Here is a 24718-nt window from a genome sequence, read left to right as displayed (position 1 = left end):
AATGCTTCTTTTGTAAGTTTATAAATCAATATTCTGTACACATAATAAGAAGTTTGAGGTTTCAAAAATTAATTTCACAAAGTAAGAAAATAAAAAGACAGCATGACTTGAGCTTTCCAGACTGACGAAAATTGTTTATTGTTACAAGATTTTAAAGATGCTTGCTAACCCATGATAGCTAATAAAAAGTGGTACTTGGATTTAAGATTGTGAGTATTTTGTTTTTCATGTCTAGTTTGGTGAGTGATTGGTTTTTGTGGTAGCAATACATTTCAGAGAAAATCTGGAGGTATATAGAGATTCAGGTAGTCTTTCAGTCTAGAATGTGCCAGATATTTTATTTTTCCAAATGATGGCAAACACCTGGACAGCCATGGATGTTATCAAAATACAATTCCAGCCAGTCTTTCTAAACCATCTTCTGTAAAGGAACAGAGAAAGTGAGTTAGAAGATGAGTTGATGTTGAATGCCCCTTTTCAATGCCTGAAGAAAATGATGTGACGTGCATGCGAAGCCAAGCACACAATGAAATGTTTTAAAAATTTGTTTGGAAGTGTTTGAATCTGGGCCTTCACAAAATAGATTTATAGAGTGGTAATTGTTAAAAGTTGATTTAGTTATTCAGAAAGCTTATTCCCATGCTTTATTAATGTTGTATTCCAAATAAATTAATTGGCTTTGAGTCTTTGCTCTATACGCATACTACAGTTAAAGTGACGGGGCTTGTGGATGGAAGCAGAAACCTCATTGCATTTGGCTTGTATGTTCACACACATGTGTTCCATTTCTAAGTAATCCATCTACAGGAACTGATAAATTTGGTTCCTAATTAAGAGTTATTTAACAGGAACCAATGCTAACTACAGCAAGCAACGCTAAGTTTATCTACAGTGTATAAGGTGAAGCTGTTAGTTTTTAAAACACAGCATCAGTAAAGCCTGTGTGTTAAAGACAGAACCAAGATATACCTTGAGAACTCCGCTCAGACGGACATGATGTGCTTGACAAAAGCTGTTGGGTGATGCAGGAAAAGAGCATTAGAAAAGAGTCAAATTCGAAGTTAAGATTCGATTTTATTTTCTAGCTGACTATCTATTCACCTGAGCCATATTATTAGATGATAGTTCTGTGTAATGTATTTACAGCAACAACCAAATGTGAACAGTTGTTCACGGGAGAAAAAGTCAAGTTCAGTTAAGGCCACCTGTGAATATTTGCTTGACTGAGTACTTTTTCTTTTCCCCCCTTTTCCTATTTTTATCTATGCTTCCATTTTTTTCCTCTTTGTTGCCAGACTTGGTAGGCTTCTTGAAATGTTATTAGTATAGTCCTCCTTGGGGATAACACATTTTTAAATTTTGCTAGAAATTTTAAAATTTGCAAATTCATTTCATGCACATTTATTTTGTATCTTAATTTTATGTAGTGATTCATTTTCACACCTTTTGGGTGCAACTTTATAATGGTAGCAGGATATAAATAATTAGCTAATACGAGATGACTTTCATATGAGCAAGAACACTGAACACAGTGAGCTAAGTTTTAAGGCCTGCCCTGTTATTAATTATTTGACCTTCACTCAATAACTAAATCTCTCTGGCTCCCACTTCCTCATCTTTATAATTCCTTGGTATTAGTGAAAGACAGTGACATTTCCTCAACTTTAATATTCTATTAAATTTAACTCAGACACAAATCCTGCCTATCTCACTGGGACACTGTGAAGACTTAACAAAAAAATACATGTGAAAAACATTTTAAACTGTAGAACAACACATACGATTGCTAAAACACACTGGAATATATATATATATATATATATATATATATATACATATATATATATATATGGGTCCTCATAGGATTTGTTTTTAGAGTTATGTAATTGATTTATAAGAAATAATATATCGGTGGAGAAGGATGAAGAAAATAAATACAAAAAAAGTCTATCATTAACCCAACCATTGAGAAGCCTCTGATTCCCCAAGTGCACACTGCCTGTACCTTCATAGTTGATGCAGCCGTTGGAGTCTTCTTGACCTGCCATCAGGGCTTCCACTTCTTCCTCCTTCATCTTTTCACCTGAGGAAACAAAGCCCATTTTGTAGAAAAGAGGCCATGTGTTAATTTTCAATATTCTGCCACAAGTGATCAGCCATGGGCTCTTGGCAACTGCCATGAACTCTGGTAGGCTAAAATCTGTTCTCTTTCTCTGACACTTAAACTGTCAATAAATCATTTTGGAATGAATGAATTAATACACATATCCTTTGTTAACCAAACTATTACCTACAAGAACTACTATTCTTTACCTCTTCTTTGACAGTGTTTTATTACCATGTCCTAAAACAAACTCATTGAAAGTGAGCCTAATTGAGGTTGGCATTAAATACTGGGGGTTCTTTCTTTGCGTTTCCTTTGTAATCATCCTTCTTACCTGTCTCAGTTATGACACAAACTTTTTTTTTTTTTTTGGTTACGGGGATTGAACTCAGGACCTTGAGCTTGCCAATTCGGCGCTTATGCCACTGAGCTATCTCCCTGGCCCGACACAAACCTCTTGTCATGATATTTCCTATACATCCTGCCCTGTTGAGTTCCTGGAAATCAACTGTCCTTACCCAGGGTGGCCAGCACATGGCGGAGCTCAGCCCCCATCACTGTGCCGTTGCCTTCCTTGTCAAAGACGCGCAGACCCTCCACAAAGTCTTCATAGCTGCCCTGGTCCTTGTTGTTGGAAATAGCTTGCATCATGGGCAGAAACTGTTCAAATTCAATTTTTTTGGCATTCATCTCTGGAAGAAGTTGCAGTTTAAAAGGTTAGAAGCGATCATACAGTTTTTCTGAGTTATAAATTAAATTTGAAAGTTCGTGCTTCATGACCTAAAAACTCTTCATACAGCTTGACTTTCAGCTGGTAAACTGCTGATTAGAAACATTTCATAATAGCCAATAGTATGAGCTCTGGAGTCTCAGAGTCAGGCTTTTCTTACCAATCCACCATTCCATCATTTTGAACTGTGTGACCCTGGACAACTTTTGTTAATGTTTTTGTGTAACAAATTTTCATCTGTAAAATAGAAATACTTCATAGTGTTATTTTGAGACTTAAATAATCTAATGCATGGAGAGTCTAGTAATACTTGAGATAAGCTGAGTGTTTAATACAAGTTATCTATTATTTTACTAGTATTGTCAGTTTTCTAAAGTACTAGGAAAGCAATGTAAAGTTACACTAGGACACTAAAATCCCACTAATATAGTAAAACAATTCAACTTTATTACATAGGTCAACTATGTTGTGAGGTTTTGTAGGACCTTTTTTTAATTTTAAGAATTTATAACAGAAGGTTTGGAGGCAATTGGGAGTGTCAAATATTTTGTGACCTCCTGACCGCTTTGCAGTGTAAAGGCTGGGGATAGTGAAATTTTCTTTAGCATCTCTGGCAAGGTAAATCTCATTCTCAGTAAAAGTATAGTTTGTTCAGATGTATACAAGTGGATAAAATTATGTATTCCTAAATTAAATTGTTATGTTCTTCTCTCATAGGATAGAAATCAATACATTGAGCAATATCAGAAAAATTAAATTTGAGTTCTGAATGAGTCCAGGAAAGAAATACATCGATAAATTGGGCAATGACATTTTAAAATAAAGTCTAGTTGTCGCAGCCTCACTTTCTATGTCATACTCTCAGCTACTTTCTGGATGACTCAACTTAAAATTTCTTCCAAAGAAAATGAAGTGTGAGTCAAATTCCTTCAGACTGATGCAGAAAGATGTTCTTTTTAAGATCAAGCTTGTTTTCTTTATAATTTTTTTATTTTAATTTTTAAAAATGTATTTGGTACAGGATCTTGCTATGCAGCTTGGACTCAGAGTGATTCTCCTGTTCGGCCTCCCCAGCGCTGGGATTACAGGTGTGTCCCACCATGCCTGTGCTTGGTGGCCAGCTGGGTGCACCGGGGGCGGGGCCAGCATGGCATGTGGTGCTGGGGGTCAGAACTGGCTCCTTGAGCTTGCCCAGGCAGGCAGACTGCTGAGCTATCTCTGTGGCCCTAATATTTTTATTTTAAAGAGAAAAAACCCCAATAAAAACAGGATAATATGGAATTAACAATGATTTTATATTGCATATTGTTACCTTGGAAAAAATCTCTACATTTTTAGTTGTCAAGGAGAAAAACAAGCTCATGTACCGCCCCCTTTCTTTCTTTTCCATAATGGCAAAGAAAAACAGCCTAAATATCTACTTCAGAAAACTTTGGTTCTGTGTCCTTTTCATTTAGAGTCACCTTTTCCAATAGATCAGTACACTCGGCCATGAACCACTGGGATTAACAACAATTTCCTTGTTCTCAAGTAATGATTAGAGTTTTGTATTAAGTGAATGAAGTCTAAATTTTGCCACTAATGCATTTCATTGATTTTTGTTGTTGTTGTTGTTGTTGTTGTTGTTGTTGTTGTTGTTCTGGGATTTACTTTGGGAGAATGGATGGGGGCTTTGGCTTTGGCTTTACAAATATTCAATAATTTGAATGGAGGTAGAGAGTACTCAAGAAGTAAATTTTTCTAGTGTTAAGATAGTTGAATTCTTTTAAGGTTGCTGCAGAAGTAGTATAGAAGGACAGACAGGTAACGTCAGCAGGTATTTCTCAGTCGATTCAAAATATTGCAACTTTCCCCTTTTTTAAAAAATCAATGAATAAATTTTCTCTAGAAGCATGTCATTGTAATTCAATCAAAACTGTATGCAAACTGCATTGTGCTTTAGCCATATTTGTCAAAATTTTTGCTTTTGAAGGTTTGAAGTTGGAAAATGTGTGGAACTGTGTATTATTTCATTTCATGACCATTATGAACATAATCAGTAGCAGATCATTAAGGGAAGAGTAATTTAATTTGCAAGAGAAAAAGCTGAGACCTCAAATGTTTAAAGAAGCATACTTGCTACCCTCAGGAGTAAAGGGAGCCCTAGGTATATAGAACTCGTTACTTACTTCTCAGTGTCTGTCTCCTCTCTCTTCCTCATACACACTTCAAACTCTCTCTCTCTCTCTCTCTCTCTCTCTCTCTCTCTCTCTCTCTCTCTGTGTCTCTCTCTTTTTCTTTTTTTAAATTAATTAATTAATTAATTTTGTGTGTGTGTGGCCAGTTCAGCCCACCAGGGGGCGGGGCTGGCTGGCATGTGGTGCTGGGGATTGAACCGCAGTTCCTGCGCTTTTGCTTGGCTTAGCTTGTTCTAAGTAGGTGCTTTAGACCACTGAGCCATCTCACCAGCCCTCTTTCTCTTTCTCTCTCTCTCCCCCCTCCTTTCCCCTCCCCCTTGCCCCTTCCTCCACAGCACTTCCATAGATCTTGAAAAGGCTGCTGCTATTACCTTCATTGCTAGGGTTTCCCAGAACCTTCCTGACTTCTGCATTGGTGGGATTTGTGCCCAGTGCCCGGAGGACATCACCGACCTGGCTTAAGGTGATCTTGCTGTCACCTGTTCTGTCAAACAGGAGAAACGCCTCCTTGAATTCTGTAAAGAGCAAAGGTCGTTAGGGTGCTGTTTAAATTCCTTGAACCTTAATTAACCCCAACTCTTTTAAGGATTCAGTTCAAACTCTTCTGTCTTTTACAACTTTGGCCAACCACGCAAATTATTATGTTCAGGTTCTGTTTTCTGATCTCGAATAGATATAGGCAAACTCTTTTGATGTGTCTTTTGGGAATTATCTTAAAGCAGCCTTTTCAGCTTCCAGCCACATGTAATTATTAATCAGATATAGAAACCGGAGTTCTCAGTCATATTTCCTTCACCTGCTGGGAGGCAGGCTTGGGTTAAATGATTCTGAAGTCTTCAGAAATCTTAATAATCTTCACATGGTCTTTCATATAATTAATAAGGTTAGTACAACTTTATGAAAAATAATTTCAATCAGTGTTGTCATATGTAAAATTAACCCAAACTTCTCAAATAGTATAAGGAACGCTCTCTTGAGATACAATTTCCTAAACTGTCTGCTTAACTGGATTTTTTTTCTAGACATAAGTTCATTTTCCAGGAAGAAGTTAGGAAAGCAAGACAAACCTATGAGTTGTATGTCATCTAAGCACATACGGTATACCTCTAGTCAGCTTTTAGTGTCGCTGATTCAAAAGGAAAAAGTATCTTTGGGCCAGTTGCGATGAGACTCTTCATACTTCACTCTTTTCCCAGATAATACATATGCAACAAGTTGCTACACTCACTTTAGAGTTTAAGTACACATTTTAAATTGAAATGTCTGGAAATAATTCTAAATCCCCACGCAGTTTTAAGACATTATTTAGAAAACCCTTGTATACTTTGACCAGTTTCTCCCAGTAATAACATTTTGCAAAATCATAGTGTATTATTACAGAAGACTGTTCACATTGGTAGACTGATTTCATTTTTCTCCCTGGTGTACTTGTATTCATTTGAGTGTTGTCTGCATTAAGTGTTCATTTCAAAGTCTTTTCTTGTCCTGTCATAATCACTCGATTTGTCCCTTCTGATACTTTTTGTCACTATTCTTTGATAGCATTAGTGTTGTCTTTCAAAATGACAATGGTGAATTTAGAAGTAGGTAACCAGAAAAGGCTACTATGAATTTAGAGTCTAGGGAAGCTACTTTAACAGAAACTTCTAAACTTATCAAACAACAAATATTTTCTCAGAAACCCAGAAGTACTGATGGTAACTTTTTGGAGTTGCTACAAGCCACGTTTAAAACACCAGTTATGAATGAACTGCTAGAGCTAAAAGTTTTCTTTTCAGGTTCTTGGTGGGCTCAAATCAAAGGATGCTGTCTAAACAGGTCACTAGCCAAGTATTTTATCTCACACTTTCTCTACCTCCAATCTGAGATTGCACCAGACACTGCACTTACAAGTAGCTGTAGATCATGTCACCATTCTTTGCTAAAATCTTATACAGTTCACTATAACAGATCATTTCCTTAGTCTAGGAAAGTATGCTACCAGCCCCATGGTATAACTAGTGTAATATTATTTTTCATCTTTCTAAGGGACATGTGAGACCGAACTATTCTTGTTACTGGCTCCAGGCTCTCAGGCACAGAGTGCTGGAGGGCTCAAAATTACTCTTGTCAGATGCTGATGTGGACTCTTGGGATTTTATGGGCTGTAATGGGATCACTCTGACATTAACTCTTTTGATTTAAAAGCAAAGACCAGAAAAAAATATTGCTCTTTAGACCCCAGATACTTAACCTAAGGCTAGTTATTCTCTGGAGGGAGTGGGAGGTAGGCTGGCCAATTTCTTCCCAGAGCTGCCTTTTCTGTTTTGTATATAACATAAAGGACATTTGGCTGGGAGACAGCCATGCCCATTTGTTTATGTATGCTGTTTTCACACCTTGGTGACAGAGTGGAATTGTTTGTAAAGTAACTACATTGCCAGTAAAGACTCACAGTGGTCTAGAATTATATTCTAGAACTTTCAGTTAATGATGAAATTGTTCTCTGCTCAAAAATGTAACTACTGTGCCCTTGAACACCTAAATGTCACTAGTACAACTGAGAAAATTATTTTTGAAATTTATTATTTTCTAATTAGTCAAAACTTATACAGCTATTTAAGTGGCTCCTCTCTTGGACAGGGTAGGACTTACACTTTAGAGTGGTATAATTTCCTAGCTTTCTTCTTTCCTTTGATTCAGATAGATGGCATGAACATTTTTAAATCTTAAACAAGGAAATAGACTATTCTTCATTAATTCTGAAAGTATAGCATTTCTGTTTCATAGCTTGCATTTCTTTTCCTGACTCAAAAATATGCCAGTCTACTACACTAATGTTTGCCCAATTTGTGTGTCTAAAATCTATCTCACATGTGGAGCACTAAGTCCTTTTGTCCCTGCAAGGGTTTTTAAACCATTCATTGCTCAGTGATACAGTAGTTTTGCAGTCGTATACAAATTTAAATTAGATAGCTGACAGGACAGGGGCTGATAAAGTACCATCATTACTATTTAAAAGTACATTTGACTCAAATGAATTATAGTAGAATCACTGTTTTCAGTAATTAAAAAACAGCCCTTCATAGTATAATCTCAAATGATCTTGAGTCTACCTTAGGATATCCAATAGCTCTTCATTCTGCACAAGACCATCATCAATGCTGCGGATTGTAGTGAGTTTGTACTACAGCAATTTTCAGTTTTTTTCTTAATTGGTATCAAAGAAGACATAGATGGCCCAGAAATAGACAAAAGGATACAGAATTCTTCAGGGAGAGAATGATTTGAACAGGTTCTTATTAGTCACCCATATTTGCTTATACCTTATATATCAAAATATAAAATATATACTTACTATTATGACAATCATTCTAATTTATACATTATAAAGCTACATCGTTTCTACCCTCCTTTCCATAGATATGTTTCCTCAGTGAATTTAAATATTGTGACACTTTTGCATGAAACATTGCTCCCTGTTCTTTCTAGTGTAAAAATCAAGATCTTACATAGTCTGATTGCATACCACATTTTGATCCCATCACTAATTCTTTGAGTCCTTCCACAAGTCTGTCATATCTCTGAGTGCCCTACATGTCCAAGAAAGGCAAGAAACGTATGATAAATTATTTCTTCTTCTTTGTCCCTGAATTTGCTTTTGTTCTACAACACACTACGGTGCCCATGAAAATACTGGCACTATAGAATTAGCAATCGGATACTTTCCTGATCAATTTTATTCTTCAAATTGAACAATTCAGACTTGTTACATCTCTCTTTAGAGATTTGGATAGTAAATTAGCCTTCTAAAATAGACATCCTTTGGTAGGGATATGTATGTATGACACTAGCTATTGGATCAATTTGCTTTTATTTAAAAATCAATGAATATAAGGACTTACTTTGTTGTATTTATATTTTGTTTGCTAAAATCTTTGTTGACTGATTATAAGCAAGGGCTTTGGTTTCAACAAATTTATATTTAGAGCAATTGAGAGCAATTTATATTTAGAGTGGTAACACCAGTGCAGATAATTAGGAAGAGCTGAGTCCCTCTCAAGGGAGTTGACTTTCTCACATACCGTCTTTACAAGTACACGCATATTAACAACTATAGCTTTTAAACTTACCATCCTGTTGATCCTTAGAGAACTCGATCTGTCAGAAAGAAATTAATCACAAAGAATATTTTAACCAAACAAAAATGTCCTGATTTTTAAGTGTGTCCAGCTCATTCCCTGAATGATCTTCAAAGTAAGCTCTAAAATCAGCCTACTTTTCTGAGTTCAGGCACAGCGTAGACACCAAGAGGGTTAGCCACAAAGTAGCATGCCTTAGAGCTTGGTCACATCTCAGAAATGAGGCAGTGATCTGCCCACATCTCCAGTACAGAAACTCAAACCACTTACCAGCAATCTGGTCAGCACTGAAGGACTGCAGCGGCGAGAGAGAAAGAAAGAAACAACTAGTATTCTTTCAATGCATTGACAGAAGAATGTGTGCTCTCTGCTTTGAAACTTTTAGGAAGCTGTGAAAGTGTCATATCATAAGAAGGTGGCCTTAGCGTACTCTAGAATCTAGGAACATAAACATCTGTTGCAAAAGACAGGTAGGAGCCATTTCTCTGTATCTTAATCAGTGAATTGATGATATAATAAATGCAAAATCAAATGCTTCTTAGAATAATATAACAATCTATAAAGTAGCTAAGATAGTCCTAGTAAGATGCACTCAATTAAAAGGGATTGATAAGTTGTATTTAAAGGGGCATCTTAACTTTTTCTTCTGTTTCACCAATACATTTTTATATTTGCATGAGATGCCTAAAGCATCTGGAACCGTTTACTTAACTCTTCTTATCAGAATCATTGGATGGCGTCTTAAGATCTAATATTTTGCGATTGTTGCAGGAATTTTTCCTAAAGTTTGATATAATAACCCTCATATGCTATAGCAAAAGTTGGTGAAGCCTAAAGAACTGTTTGGGGAGTAAGATGTGTTGTTCTAGTTGGCATAATAGCTCCGGTTAATTTCTTCTATTAATCAAAAATCAAAAGTAGCTTCTAACAATTTGTGCTGGTTTATGTTTGCTCCTCAATTCTATTTGTTTTCTGCCTTTCTTCTCAATAAGCTCCTACCCCCTAGCTGTGTCTTCCTCTCTAGGCAAACCATTTCCTTGTAGGACCCACCATGATGGAGCTGCTGGGCTGCAGAACAGCGGCGAGGATGAGGAGGGTGTGAGGGCTGCTCCAGTCCCTGAGTGAGTCCTCCTTCTCTGAGGCTTTCTTTTATGGCTGGGTGAACTGTGACCTCACTGTTAGTGTCAGGTTTCAGAGGGAAGTAGCCACTCCCCCGTGGAGAGTTCTTTAGCTTTCTTAGGGCAAAGAGTAAGAGAGATCTGTGCCCTGACAGCTATTTTTAGGAAACCAGAAGCTAGGAGTGGACAGCCATGGTGAGCCTGGAGCCTGTCAGTACTTTTAAGGTCTTTATGTCCCAGATGTTCACCAGCAGCATCTTCTTTTAAGAAGCTGTTTCTTTGTTCAGTAGAGAGGAGCTCCTAGTTTTTCTAGTTTTTCAAGCTGATCCCTTCACTTGGTGAATTATGTACTTAAGAAATAGTCAACCAATTTTGATAGAAGTAGAACTTTTGGATGGGATTAGCTTGGCAGTTCAAATGGCAGCTGTTATAGAAGGAACATCTTCTGAAGTTCTGTCTCTTATGGTAAGATTTAGAGGGTTTCAGAAGGTCACGCCCACTCTGCGTTTTCCAGTTACCCAATGGCAAGCCAGTGTCCAGTGAAACACTGCTCTTTTGTAAAATGGACTGTGAGGAGTATAACCTAAGCAAGAAATGGCCTTGAGCTCCAGTTTTCACCACTTTTTAAAAAATTTGCATACGTTTTTACTGGAATATGTTGATTCTGTTTTTGCCTCATCAAATACTTTATGTCTCAATCTCCAGACTGAGAGAAGAAAGCAAAGCACAACTCAAGGCAGGACCTGTGGAATGTAAAATTGTACTTGAAATTTGAGAGAGAGCTATGGAGTTAGATACCTATGAATTGTCATGACAATTTATCTGAGAATAGGGGGAAAACTCCCTTTCTACTCTGGTATTGGGAAAAGCAGTAGAAAAATGATCAGCCCTATGATGTCCACTGAAGTTCAGACAAAATCTTCATAATTTTCTACATTTTGAAAGCAGCTCACAGGCACAAAATATGGCAGAGATGAATTGTAGTTTTTTGCGTGGCAACTTTTGAAGGTGGATGGTCATAGAAAGGGTGAAGTCTTTCTTACTACAAAGATCTATGCCTTGAAGCTTCTCTTCAAACCAATTTAGGAGCAATCAGTGTTTAAATGTCTATTATTCTGGGCTGAATGTTTACAAGTTATTAATAGAGCAGAAGGATCCTGCAACCTAGGATGAGGAGGAGAAATCTAATTTTTAACTTATTCATACATAGGTAACACATTTTTATAAATGTATTGACATTTTGAAAGGTTGTGGAGAGATCTTTCATTGGGAAATGAAAGCAATTAGAAAATTAAAATGCTTTGAATCATTAAGGGAAAATGGGGGAAAGGACAAAAGTAAGACTTTGTAATCTTTTGTAACTGGGATATCATGACTTTTGATACACAAATTAAAGCTAGTAGAACATACTATTTTGTGCTTTTTTTAGTTTTGTAATTATATTTATGTACTTGTGTCATTTAATTTGAATTGCTTTATGACCCTTACTGAGAATGAGGACATATGTTCAGTAAAGCTATTAAGACTGAATTAAACGTCAAAGTTACCCTACTAAAGTAATGATCATTTGTTTTTTATTTTGTTCTTCAGGGGTACATATTAAAAATATAGTCAGTTTGTATAAAATCTGTTGGCTAAACTAGAAAGTCAGTAAAAATTTGCATTTATGTTATAAAAACCCCATTCCTAGCCACGTGGATATTATATGTAAGTTTATTATATTCAGAGAGAAACTATAAGGTAGTGGGCGATTGTCAAATTATTTCACCCTATTTTTCTCTTAATCTTTATTACATAGAAAAGGAGTGCTTAGATTATTTTTAACTTACTGAGAATCAAAGTAGAAATTTGATTATGTTATTTGGCAATCAAGAAAGCCATATCATAGCTCAGTCTAGGCCAGTGGGGGCAAACCTATGGCGCCTTATGCCCATCAGGTTAGCTCTATGCTGAATAACCCTGGGCAGTGTGTTGCTGCATTTCTATAGAAGGCTCTTTAAAAAGTAAAACTAGCATTTGTTATGCAAGCCTAAACAGTCTGCCATCACTGGTCTAGGGGATAAAAAATTGTTTGAAGCTAGAAAACCTAGAATCTCTTTATAGAATAAGTGGGAAAGCAAAATTTATTCCTCGTATGCTTATAAATGACAAATCCTTACTACTACCTCTTCCTTAGCATTATAATGGTAAGTAGTCAGCTCTTTGAAGGAAGACATGGTATGAAAATATGTCAACCAGTCTGGGCCTCAGGTTATTATGTTATGTTATTAATTTATTTTAATTGGCTTGTCTCTCATTTGTCTGGAATGCTTTCTTCTTTTTTTGTTTTAGAAATGAAGTATTCTTCAAAGCTCTGATAAAACCTCCTGGAAAGAACCTTTTCTTCTCTACATCGCTTGGGGCTCCTCTGCTCTCCCGCTGCAAGTCCTCTGGCCATCCTGTTTAACCTTTGAAAGCACTGCCATTCTGGAAGGCCTTTTATTCCTGAGATGCACTTGACTGTGTTCCTGCACTAGCCACCCCCATCTCCAGAGTCCTCTAAGCTCCTCCTTCAAACATAAATTTCTTCTCTAGAATGTTAAATTCCCCAAGGACATAGATTTCACCTGTTCTTTTCAAAACCTTACATAATAGAGAAATTTCATGCATTCTCTGTCATTTCTAACGTCTAGAACTGCCTTGCATGAAGTAAGTATGCTCGTCTTGAATTATTGATATAAGGATCTTGATATTTTCAGTACCTTCCCGTAGATTTTATATAAATATTTATGATGCAGACATTGAATTTGCTAATCTTTTATTTTTTAATTTAGCTTACATTTTTTAGCTTTCTTAGCTTAGCTTACATTTTGATCTAGATTATACTTAGGTAAGTAGTAGTGTACACATTACTGATGCTAAAAAGAATTTTTATTTTCATATTTACAAATTTTTACTGCTATGTTAACAACTTTTATTTTCACTTTGGGAATCATTTTTCTACTAGTGATCATGATATTGTTAACTGATTAAAATAAGAGAAAATTTCTTGTATGCAGAAATAATAGGACAACTATTAAAATATAGTTAATCTAACGGGCTCTAAAAGAGCCTTAACAAACAATGTTTGTTAAGCTTTGGAACAAAGAAGAAGAGCTATACCTCAAGTAACCTGGGAAATATATGATGTCCAGTACTGGGGGAAAAGCCAGGAAGGGAGTTGGGACTGCAACACAGCCTTCCAAAGACTTCATTGTCCTTGAACATGGCAATGGGGTAGAGGTAGAGCTAGCCTGATCAGGGCCTGTTGTCAGTCAGGAGATCATGGCGCCTGCAGAAAGACAGGCCAAGATGTACATGCAAGTAAGCCGTTAGGAAAAAAAATCCAGTTTCATCACCGTCTTACAGTGTCTAGATCTCACTATACAAAGTCAACAGAAGTAACCCTTAGAACTGTGCTTCGGAATAGCTCAAGTCAAAGGAAAGACATATTGTCCCCTTTTTTCATGTCAACAAAGGCTATGCTTAGGCTGGTTAGTACAATAAACAGGGAAAATTCAGAGGAAAGAAAATATAGTACTGGCTCATCTCTGATACAAGAGCTAATAGAAGGTTAGATTGGAAAAGTTGATTCGAACTGAGACAAAATGCATAACCGTGTTCTCACTAGGCCTAAGCTAGTTAAGAGAATTCAGTTACTTGAGAGCAAAGGCTGCATTGTTAAAAATAACAAAATTTAGAACTGTAATTAGTAGACATCTAAGTGAATTTTAATACAAATTTAAAACTCTGATTCAACTCTATTTTTTCCCCAGTATTCTCTTTAGCTTTCTCATGGTTAATGAAATTAATAAAGAAATTTAAGTTTCCCTGAAAGATGTATTTTCTTTTCTGTGTTCATTTGATTGCATGTAAGTTCTTTTTTTTTATTATTTTTTTGTTTTTTAGGGAAGGGTCTACAGGGGGTTCAGGGTCTCACTACTAGATAGGATTCATAGTGATCCACTTATTTACAGCCTACCAAGTGCTGGGATTATAGGCATGTACAACCACACCTAGTCTTAGTCGCAGTCTCAGTGTGCCCCAGGGTGCATGTAAGTTCTTTAAAAATTAAATTGTGTTTTTTCTAAAAAAAAAAAAAATTGTGTTTTTATTCCATTACCTTGTAATTTTAAAATGTGAGCTTTGAAAAAGTGTTGTATAGTTGTGTTTTAGGAAATTATAAGTATCTAAATTTTTACCCCTTGTGTAGAATAAAAATTGTTTCTGTCACAATGTGCATAGGTGAGTGTGTTACTATTCTAAACACATCCATCAAATGCTTTGATGAGGTAGAAAGAGAAATCATCTGGGAATTTTGTGTTGACTCTTGTAACAAATCATGTGTCTTTTGGTTAAGTAACTTCTCTGCAGTATTGTTCCTCAGTACGTAGTATCAACTCTGATTTCGAGGATTGCTTATAGGTCTACTCCATTGTGAATTTTCAGCCTTTTGTCAGTAGAGCATATCTCAATTCACTTTGTTCTCACATTTTTTTTTTATGGAAGTTAGCAAGGTGCTTAAAATTTCAGTAGACAGTTATTTTGAAGTAGTTTAGATAAAAATTAAGTAAAATATAATTGCATAGGATTGTGTTCCAATCAGTTGGATTTTTATAAACAGCAAGCAGTGTACCAGTAGATACCTAATAGATAAAATATACTTCACAGTGTACAATAAAAAGAATGGAAAGTAAGTTCAATATGGTTTTACCTTCAGGCAAACTTTTCTTTAAACTCACTACTGTTAGTTTATGACCAGAATGGCCAGGATTTATCACCCATATAATTTCAATTTTAACTAGTATTATTGAATCCATTCCTGTTTTTATGTTATGAAGTTTGCCCTTCATACAGTGGTTTGGGATAAAAAAGCAAACTGTAAAAGTTAATGTAGAAATAAACTTTATAAGATCCTATTTTCACATAAAAAAGTATTTTGGTCTGAAGAGAAGGAGAAGAAAGTGTAGCATCAGCAGACTAAATATAGTCCTTTCCACAATTTCCATGAGTCAGATGGTGCTTAATACTACGTAATTATGGAACGACTGCTAAAGACAACTTGCCAGGGGGTTCATTTGCAGCCCTGAAATGTCAAGAGCTAAATTGGGCTCTGTCACTTTGTGGTCTTCTTGTCTTGCAAAGAATTCGTTATCTTTAAGATGAACATTATTATTCGCCATCAGTTGAGGATCATATATTTTCATTTGCGAGCTGCATTTTACTTTGCAAGGATATTATTCAGTTACAAAGAGCTCAACGTGTAATTCTAGAGAGAGTGGCGGAAGGCCCGGTAACATCTTCTCGCCCCATCCCACCTGTCTTCTTCTCTCACGGTGCAGGAACATGAAAGGTGAAATGCGATACTGATGCCGAGCAATGGACTCAAATAATTTTCAGTTTGTTCCTGAGGTTATACTACACTACAAATGAGCAAATAGTGCAATTGGTTGTCATTAACATTTTATTAGAAATGAATTTGTACCCTTGAAAAGCCAGAATAAAAGACGTCTTTGAAGAAAACTTCAAAGAAATAGCTTAATGTTTTCATGTATTTTTTCCAATTAGAAATTGATATTCTTTATTTGGTTCTTTTCCTCAAATTAATTAAGATTTAACCATGTTATTCAAATGGCCTTGCATTTCTGCACAGAATATTAGTTGGAACTACCATTTAATTCATACTGTTTACTTGTGAACAAAATAGAAATTTCATAGTCTTCTCAAAATACTAGCTGGATGGCAAGATTTGAAAGTCAGACTTGATGTGTATGAATGTTGAATAAAATAGAAAGAAAATCATTTTAAAATTCAATGCTTTTGGGCGAGGGATATAGTTCAGTGGGCTAAGTGACTGTCTGGTAAGAGCAAGGACCTGGGTTCGATTCCTAGTATTTATGCCGTACAAGTACCTAGGAAACCTTCTACTTCCCTAAGATTTCACCCCTCCTTCTATAAAAGACAACACCTAACTTGTCAGCAACAGGTGCTTGGGTAAGAGGAAGCAGTGGAGCACGGACTACCAGCTGAGTCTCCATGAGCCTGCTCAAGTGTGCCTGTCGCTCCCTCTTCTGGCCATGCAAGCCTGTGCAGAGTAACACAAGATTGGCACTACCTCATGTCTTGGAAGGCCGAAAAGGCTCCTTTTCACATTCTTAGAACCAGCAATGTACTCTTTGGAAACCAAAGGTAGCCTAGGGCATGGCCAATCATTCAGCTCTGGAGTGGGTTTGCTAAGCTAATTCTACCTTTACCATTTTAGTGGTTATTGGATCATGAGCCTTGTTTAGGCTCAGTTTCTTCACTTGGAAAATGATAATGGCAACTTCACCATCACCTTGGGAGCATTAATTAATATTATTGAGAATAAATTTACAACGAATGTTTGTAAAATTTTCATAGGTTAACACAGATAGATTTTCCTACGTGGGCCAAAATAAGTCACAATGTACATTCAGCTCTGGGTCCCCTGAGCACCGGCCCACAGAGAGACCCACCCTGTCCATTACATGGAAAGTTTAAGTCTCCTTAAGCACATGCTCAGTTGTTGCTTCAAGACTAGTGATTTGCTTGGGTTTCTGTCAATGCATTTTGTGCCATTACCACTTTTTGTGGGTTGCCTGCAGCATTCAGTCAGGGATGACCTGATAGAGCGATGACTGCAACAAGAATTTGCCTTCAGGTACTATAAGGACAGGACAAAGCTCCAGCCTCAGCAATCTCCACGTGTTAGCTTACACATGCGTCATGCAAAACACTCATGTACGTATTGATCTTTTCAAATCATTTCATTACTTATTTGCTTTCATGGTTTTATGTGGTGGCAGATAATAGTTATTCCTATGTGTTCATTCACAGCCATTTAACATACTTAGGTTGGCTTTTAATTTTGCCAGTGTGCTTTAAGGCTGGCCACTTATGCTGTAAGTTTCAGCTGTCTGAAAGTGAAAGGATGCTTCAGATTACCAAAAACAGTAATCTGAAGGTTCAAATAGCAGCAGAATTTAATTTTGGTACCTGGGACCAGACTTGGGACCTTGTGCTTGCCATGCAGGTGCTTAAAACTTTATTTTTGAAAAGGAGACTCTTTAAAAAAAATCTATGGATATTAGATATCAGGTAAACATTTGCTAAGAGAATATTGAAGATTTTGTGTCACACAATTGAGGACATATTCTAGACAAGTAAGTAACTAATTAGGAAATCAGATTGCAAGCACATATAAGAACAGGTAAAACTAATTAGCAGTATCCGTGTGCTTAGCATTTATGGGGAGTCAAATTTGTGGTTATTAAATGTGATATATTTTAAGACAGAACATAGGTCTTATGTGGGAATGATACTGAGGAATTAAATTTTACCATTGCTGTACACTACATAAAGATAATTATACTTAAACTCCCACATTTCTCAAAGCTTGAAGGATAGTCAGATTTCCAATTTTGTGTGATTTATGCAAGTTTATAATCCAATTAAACTTTGTTCTTTAGTTTTCAGGCAGTTAATGAACACATGTAACGGCTCTATTAATTTTGTTAAAGTTCATTTTCTCTGCTTGAAAGAAGTCTGTAACTTATACGAGGTAATATATCCAGAACCATCATTAAGTAATTAAATACATCATGGTATGAAATGTTTTAATGTACTTTTTAATTAATTCTGTTACCTACTAGGATGAAATAAAATTGTATAAAATTTTTGAGTATCATCACATTCTTTGGCTACTTCCAAATAGGCCGTATTGATAAAAGCAAGTCATTGAAGGCGCTTAAATTCCTTTATACAAGTAGGCTAGTTTTATTTCTTTTCTTTCTCTGTCCGTTCGACGGAGACCCCTAAATGCATGATACAGGTTAATTTCCTTCCATTTTTTTTTCAAGGTCCATTGAACTCTTCCTTTTTGCTTTGTGTTCCTTATTAGAATCTACCACGTCTCGCTCTGCAACACAACAATGGTGGAGGACCAAGGGGACTCTCTTGTAGTTCCCTCTCAGTTGTCCTAACTCACACTAAAATTAATTTGGCATGCCTATAAACAAGTTTTCAATATTCAGAAATGTGTCACTTCTCTGCTCACTATCACAAGTAAGCAGCTTAGTTTCTAAATTACCTAAGCGATATTTTGTCTTTTTTTTAAAGCAAATGTTCACCTGCCCAACTAAATTTTTATTCATTTACTTGTTCTTACACAGTTCCTTGGGAAGGAAGGTGATGCCTGTTCTCATTAGTGAGATACTTAATTTTCTTCTTAGGTAAGGGACTTACATTTTTTTTTCTTTTACAGAAATGTGTAATCGCAGATACAAGGAGACGATACTCTCTATAAATCATGATAAATATAAAGAAGAATAGCTTTGACATTGATTCATATTTCTAATGTTACTGTAAAGTGGAGGAGAGTTAAAGAATAGGAACAGTCGTAATTATTGCAGAAAGAGTAAGCACACTTGTTACATAATGTCAGTGCGCATCTGTAATGATATATTAACTAGGATTGCTGGAGCTGGAAAATTTTGTTTCTTCTTAATGAACTATAAGCCTGCAATCCTCAAGGTAAAAAAAAAACCTTATTATAATATTTAACACGCATTTTTTTCTCCTAAATGGATACTTATTTATAATAGTTCCCAACCACTATGTGATTCTATGACCAGCGTTTTTCAAATACGACTTCAGGTACCTAAGGTCTAAGGTTAAATATTTGTGATAATATATTCCTACTTTGAAATACAAATTTTCTTATTTAACTGGAATCTTATAAAATTTGAATATATCTATTTAATTTTGTCACATATAATCTAGGATTGATTTAATTCAATATTTATTTCAGGCATATTTTGAAGAACCTATGCCTGTACTAAAACGGCCAATGAAATGCTTACTTACAGGTCAGCAGAATAGAGGCAAGCCAGCAAAATTCAGGTTTATTATTATCTAGAACCTTAGGCTTTGTGAACAGATCTTGTCATATACTTTCACTCATTGGTTTTCTGTATAAGGTAGGGTTTTAGATGAACATTTTCAAACTATCATTTGAACCAGTCTGAGCCCAGCGGTGGAAGTCGCGCACTCGGGTCGCTTCCAATCCATCATTGTTCCCGAAGCAGGTAAACTTCTGAGAGCTGAAAACCTTGATCCCAGCAAATGCTGACACAATCAACCACATTCTCCTTAGTTCAAGATCAGCATGCGAAGGCTCAAAGACGCAAGCCAAAAGCCACCTTGCCAACATGTTTTATAATATTTTGGGTTAGTTTCATTTAGGAGCAACTCATAAACTCAGAATAAAATCCCACATTTATTAAATAAAAGACATGACAGTTATAGTCACTGAAACACTTGAGTGCATAATTTTCTGCACAGAGATCTCACTTAATGTTGTATCAAATTTTTATTAAGGAAAACTGAAGGGAGATTTAACTCCAATTGCAAAAATCTTCTCTTCCTCAGCTTAAATAAAGCAGCTGTCAAATAAATACGTCTCGGACAAGGGGGTTGTCAGCTGACCTTAAACTTGTGAAAGAAACAAGGGCTAAAACTTCCCTTTTAGTATAGCTTTAAGGTAAAAGATCCAGTTTATATAGAGATTTCATTTTTTAAAAACCACTTGTTTAAATATTTATGTATGTAACACTGTTATACACTTGGCCCTTAAATTGCAGTGTGAAAATTTAGGGGAAAATGAAAACCTGAGAACAACAATAACAGCAGCAGCAACAACAAAAGAGCAATCACAGGTTCTACATGTGATGCCATATTGTCAATAACTTCACTGAAATTTTATTCTACAGTTTATATACTTGTAAACAGTATTCTTTTCTTTCAAAATGTACCAGTTCACTGAGCAATGCCATTCCTATTCCTCTCCATGAAAAAATATACTGTACCACTTAGTAAGTTCCTAGAGTTCCCTACTGTTGAAAGATGTTTCAGTGACCAAATAAGTCATCCATTCAGTTACCTTAATGGAAGAGAGGTCAATTTTTTCTTCTTTGGGTTTGGCTGGGGCAGGTGCAGGTGCAGGTGCTGGGGCTGGGGCTGGAGCAGCAGCAGGTTTCTTCACATCTTTCTTTGGTGCCATTTTGTTTAAAAGGATGGGTTAAAAAAAAAGGAACCCCCCCAAAAGAACCTGTCAAAATGATACTTGGAGGAGGAGTAGTGGTGGTTCGCTTGATCTACAGCCCAGTGTCTTGAAGGTGGACCCAAGTGTTAAATGGTATAAGGGCATGCATATATATTTCACTTAGTGCCTAATAGAACCTTGACACTTGCGGCTGGATTGGACAGTTCACCAGGCAAGGGGGATGGCATTCCGGCTCAGACTATAAATGGAATCTGGAGGGTCAGGGCTTCTTCAATGTTTTTTTAACTCCTCTTACTTTTTTTCCCACCTCCATATATAAAGGAGAAAGAAATACGACAAAGCCCGCTTCAGATCCTTCAGTGACAGCAAAGCAGGTTGAGTACTTTTTCTTGGTAGAATTACAGTTCTGCTGAAGTTGTAAATCTTCTCTTTCTCCTTGCCTAAGAAACTTGACTGAAGGATTCAATTTCAACTTGGAATTTTGGCAGGGAATGCCACTAACATTCACCCAGCTCCTTTGCTTGCGCTCCTCCCTCCTGGCCATAATCTGAGAGAAAATGTTGGTCAGCAAAGAGGTGGTAGTGTTTAAAAATAAAAAGCAGACGTATAAGGAAAGCCAACCAAGTCTTACAGTGGTTTCCCTTCTAGGGAGCACAAACTCTGATTCTGTCTCTGTCTCCTCTCTTCTGTTTCCTTTTCCAAATGAAATAAAATCTGACTACATATCACTTAAATCTTCTAACTGTACTAGAGAGAAAAAATATTTGTAAAGAACTAAAGAAGAAAGGACTTTATCAATACTGTGAAAGTCTTGGCTACCTCACTTTTTCTTTTCTGTCTCTGGCTTCCTCTGTCTCTACCTTTGCAGGGTAGATTCATATTTAAGAAGTATAATGTAAAAAAAAAAAGAAGTATAATGTAACCAGTGGACTCTGCCTAGCTGCCTGAGTGGCAGACTCTTCCAGTGAGGGAGTTTTACAATTAATATTTCATCACTTCTTAATGTCTTCCTCACTTCTGTTGCTTCAACTTGAGAGGTGTCTATAGTCAATGAGTACAGTAGCTATTGTTAGGACAACAAAATGGTACTTAGTTTGAGATTTTTAAAATAAGCACATACATTAAAATAAGCATATATATGCACATGTATATTTATGCATAGGTATGTACTTTATGTATTTCAGTTATTAATTATAGTTATGTTTAAAGATAACAATTCATTAGTCAGTATTTTGGTTGGTACAAAAGCATTCCCAACACAGAGAAGGACACTATTGCCCTTTACATATTATCATTAAAAGAGATTAAGACTTTTCTCTCAGCAGTAATTCACCTATAAGGTACAAGTGAGGCATAGCTAACCAGTCTCCTTTTCCCTTGTGATAGCCTGATTTACTGAATTTTTTTTTATCCACATATGTTTTTTAGAAAGCTTTTAAATCACTCTTAATAGAATAATTTTAATTTGATGCATAAAACAAAAACTTGCATACATTAAAGAGGTACCATGTGCTCTTTCAATACACACATACACTGTGTAGCCAGGTTAAAGACTTCTAGTTCACCAAATAGTCATCACTTCCTCGTGGCAAAAACGTTCCACATTGCTGCTTCCAACTGCTTGAGACTCATAGCACACGTTGCTGGCTGCAGTCACTGGGCTGCACGGTAGCACCCCAGCCTGACTTTCAGCATCTCTGTACCCATTGGTCCGCCTTTCCTCACCCTTCCTTCCTCCTGTCTGTCTTAGACTCTGGTAAACGCTATTCCACTCTCGATTTCAATTAGATAACTTTTATTCATACTGCACACGTGCAGGAAGTCATGTGGTGCTCATCTTTCTGTGGCTGGCGTAAGGAAAAGCTTTCACATTTGCTCTGTCACCTGCACTGTTCTATGCTACAAACTCATCTGTGACCTCAGTTTAGCAGTTGATAATCATTTCTTACATGCAAGGAAATCATGAGAATCTGAACTTATTTTAGCTAAGGATGTAGTTTCATACATAAATATTTAGAATAGAACTGAAATAATTCTATGTTTACAATAGCATTGCAATTTTTATGAATAGCAGAAATTCGTCTACCAGCTTGTTTTCTTACGCATTGTCAATGACTATATTGGAATTTTATGCAATTACTGAACAATGAATATGCACTTACTTTAATTCACAGCTTATGTTAAGGCTTTCATTCATGCTGATAGACCTCTTAAAATCTATTACAGAATTAACAGGACCTTTATGCATCCTGAACAAGAATATCAGTCTTCCTGAGAGTCAGAAGAAAAGTGAAGCAACAAAAAAATTAATATTTATGTTTTACCAATCTATTCATCCAAAATGTGCTTTACCTTTGTAACATCACCAAAGATCAATAATTTCTACCTTAAAAACTCAAATACTTAAAATTTGAATATTTTAGTTTCACATTTAGAGGATCAGTGACTTGATCCTACTGTACTGTACATCTAAATTCCCTTGTATTATTGAAATGAGGTCACAGGTGCATGAATCCATAGAGAATGATACTATGCTGTAGAATTTTTTCTTCTAAAGTAGGTACCACAAATGTAGAGTACCGTTCTTATCATACTAAGGGTACATGCTAGCAACGTGATTGTTGTTGCTAACCTTGACCATGTAGGTGAAGCAGTATTTGGCATCCAAAGCCATAACCCAGGCTAGTCATGAGAAGAATGCTGGTCTAACCAAAATTGAGAGTCTACAAGACATCTGACGGTAACTTCTGCCAAGGTTACCAAAACAAGGAAAAGTCTGAGAAACTACCGCAGCCTAGATGGATATAAAGAAACATGATGAATAAATGCAATGTTATACCTTGGATAGGATTATAGTACAAAGCATATTAGATAAAACAACAGTTCAATATTGCTTTATTGGTAACAGTGATTAGTGACACAGGAAATTTAGTGTGGAATATATTGGAACTCCCAACTTTCTCATCAACTTTTTGCTAATCTGAAAGTATTCCAAAATAAAAAATACTATTGTTATTATTATTATTATTATTATTTAGTATAGGGTGTACAGAGTCTCACTATGTAGATTGGATTTGTAGTGATTCTCCTATTTTCAGCCTCCCAAGGGCTGGGATTACAGGCCTGCGCCACCATGCCCAGTCTCAGTCACAGTCTCAGAATGCCCTGGGGGCAGGGCCCGCATGTTGGGGATCAAACCCAGGCAGCTGTGCTCTGCATAAGCAGGCACTTTAGTCCACTGAGCTATCTGACCAGCCTCCCCCAAATAAAAAGTATATCTGCACAAAAAATCAAGATATTAGTACAGAATATTCTGTTTGAAACATCAAAGATGTTCTCCTGATTTCCTTCCTCTTTGTTAATGTTCTTTTTTATATTTGGTCAGGTATATTATATTTGTAACTTACAGAATGGAGACTTTTTGAAATGATTGGTATGATTTTTGTGTTTTAGGGATTATTAATTACATGCAGAAAGTCTTTGTGGAGAATTTATAGACTTCATGACATAATCCTAAAGTAATTTAATGCAATAGCTCTAATCAATCTCTTTCAATTGCTTTTTTTAATAATAAAACATACTTTAGCAAACAGGGAGGGCTTAAATTTCTTTGAATTTCTCTCTTGACCTGTATATGGGTCTGTGTGACAAGACTTACTTATAGGGAAAAAAGGGCAACAGCTGAGGATTCATGCTCTTAGTGACAGCTGACTTGCTCTGTGCCCAGATCTCCGAAGTATTCTTCATACTTAACTGTACTATTTGCTGTCTAAGTTTTTTTAGAAGCTTACCAGAGCACAGAGGAATGGCAGAGAAGGAAAAAATTTATTGCTAAATGTGGTTCATCTATTCTATCTTCTAATTCCATCGTGTTTCTTTTACCAAATGGTTTATTATGTGATTAAGATTTGCCACACACTCATCTATTTCTTATTTCACTGAGATAAAATTCTTGTCTTCCATTTGGAAAGATTAAGCTCAAGAAATGAAGCAACTGGCATTTCTCTCTGTGTCACTGATCCACACAGCACTTTGACATGCTTAACCATTGATGAGACAACCAAAGGCATTTAGTTATTTCACACATATTGATCACTGATTAAAAGCATGGCGTATGTTACGGTATATGTGAGGCATATACTTATTATATCACGGGTATTACTAACTGAACAAGTTCGGTTTTGTTTCCCTTCTCTTGGAGACGAGAGAAGAATGTTTGAAAAAGTGTACAAATGGTAGGGCTGGCCAAATACCTCAGCAGATTGAAGCTCCTGCAAGCAGGCGCCGGGACTGGGGTTTCGATCCCAGGCCTGCTATCCCGGCAGGCAGCAGAAGTTGGGTACAACACATCTCGGATGTGTTGACA

At 36.3% G+C, this 24718-nt stretch overlaps 1 protein-coding gene across 2 annotated transcripts; it reads right to left on the bottom strand.

Moving 5' to 3' along the window:
- Positions 1–107: 107 nt before the first annotated feature.
- Positions 108–20567, bottom strand: Myl1 (myosin light chain 1). 2 transcript variants are annotated; one of them, XM_004626610.2, is made up of 7 exons: positions 20230–20567; positions 9124–9151; positions 5383–5526; positions 2623–2796; positions 2006–2083; positions 970–1012; positions 108–421 (listed from the first exon to the last, which is right to left on the bottom strand). In XM_004626610.2, exons 1-6 carry the CDS (start codon positions 20347–20349, stop codon positions 984–986), a joined length of 573 nt encoding a protein of 190 aa, XP_004626667.1. In that variant the 5' UTR covers positions 20350–20567; the 3' UTR covers positions 108–421; positions 970–983. The 2 variants fall into 2 exon arrangements, with proteins under 2 accessions (XP_004626667.1, XP_004626668.1); XM_004626611.2 differs by lacking the exons at positions 9124–9151; positions 20230–20567 and adding exons at positions 9403–9427; positions 10183–10268.
- Between the last annotated feature and the right edge of the window lie 4151 nt (positions 20568–24718).

Source organism: Octodon degus, unplaced genomic scaffold (assembly GCF_000260255.1).
Source record: "Octodon degus isolate 3935 unplaced genomic scaffold, OctDeg1.0 scaffold00016, whole genome shotgun sequence".
Lineage (NCBI taxonomy): Eukaryota > Metazoa > Chordata > Mammalia > Rodentia > Octodontidae > Octodon > Octodon degus.
This window is presented reverse-complemented; position numbering and strand designations above follow the sequence as displayed.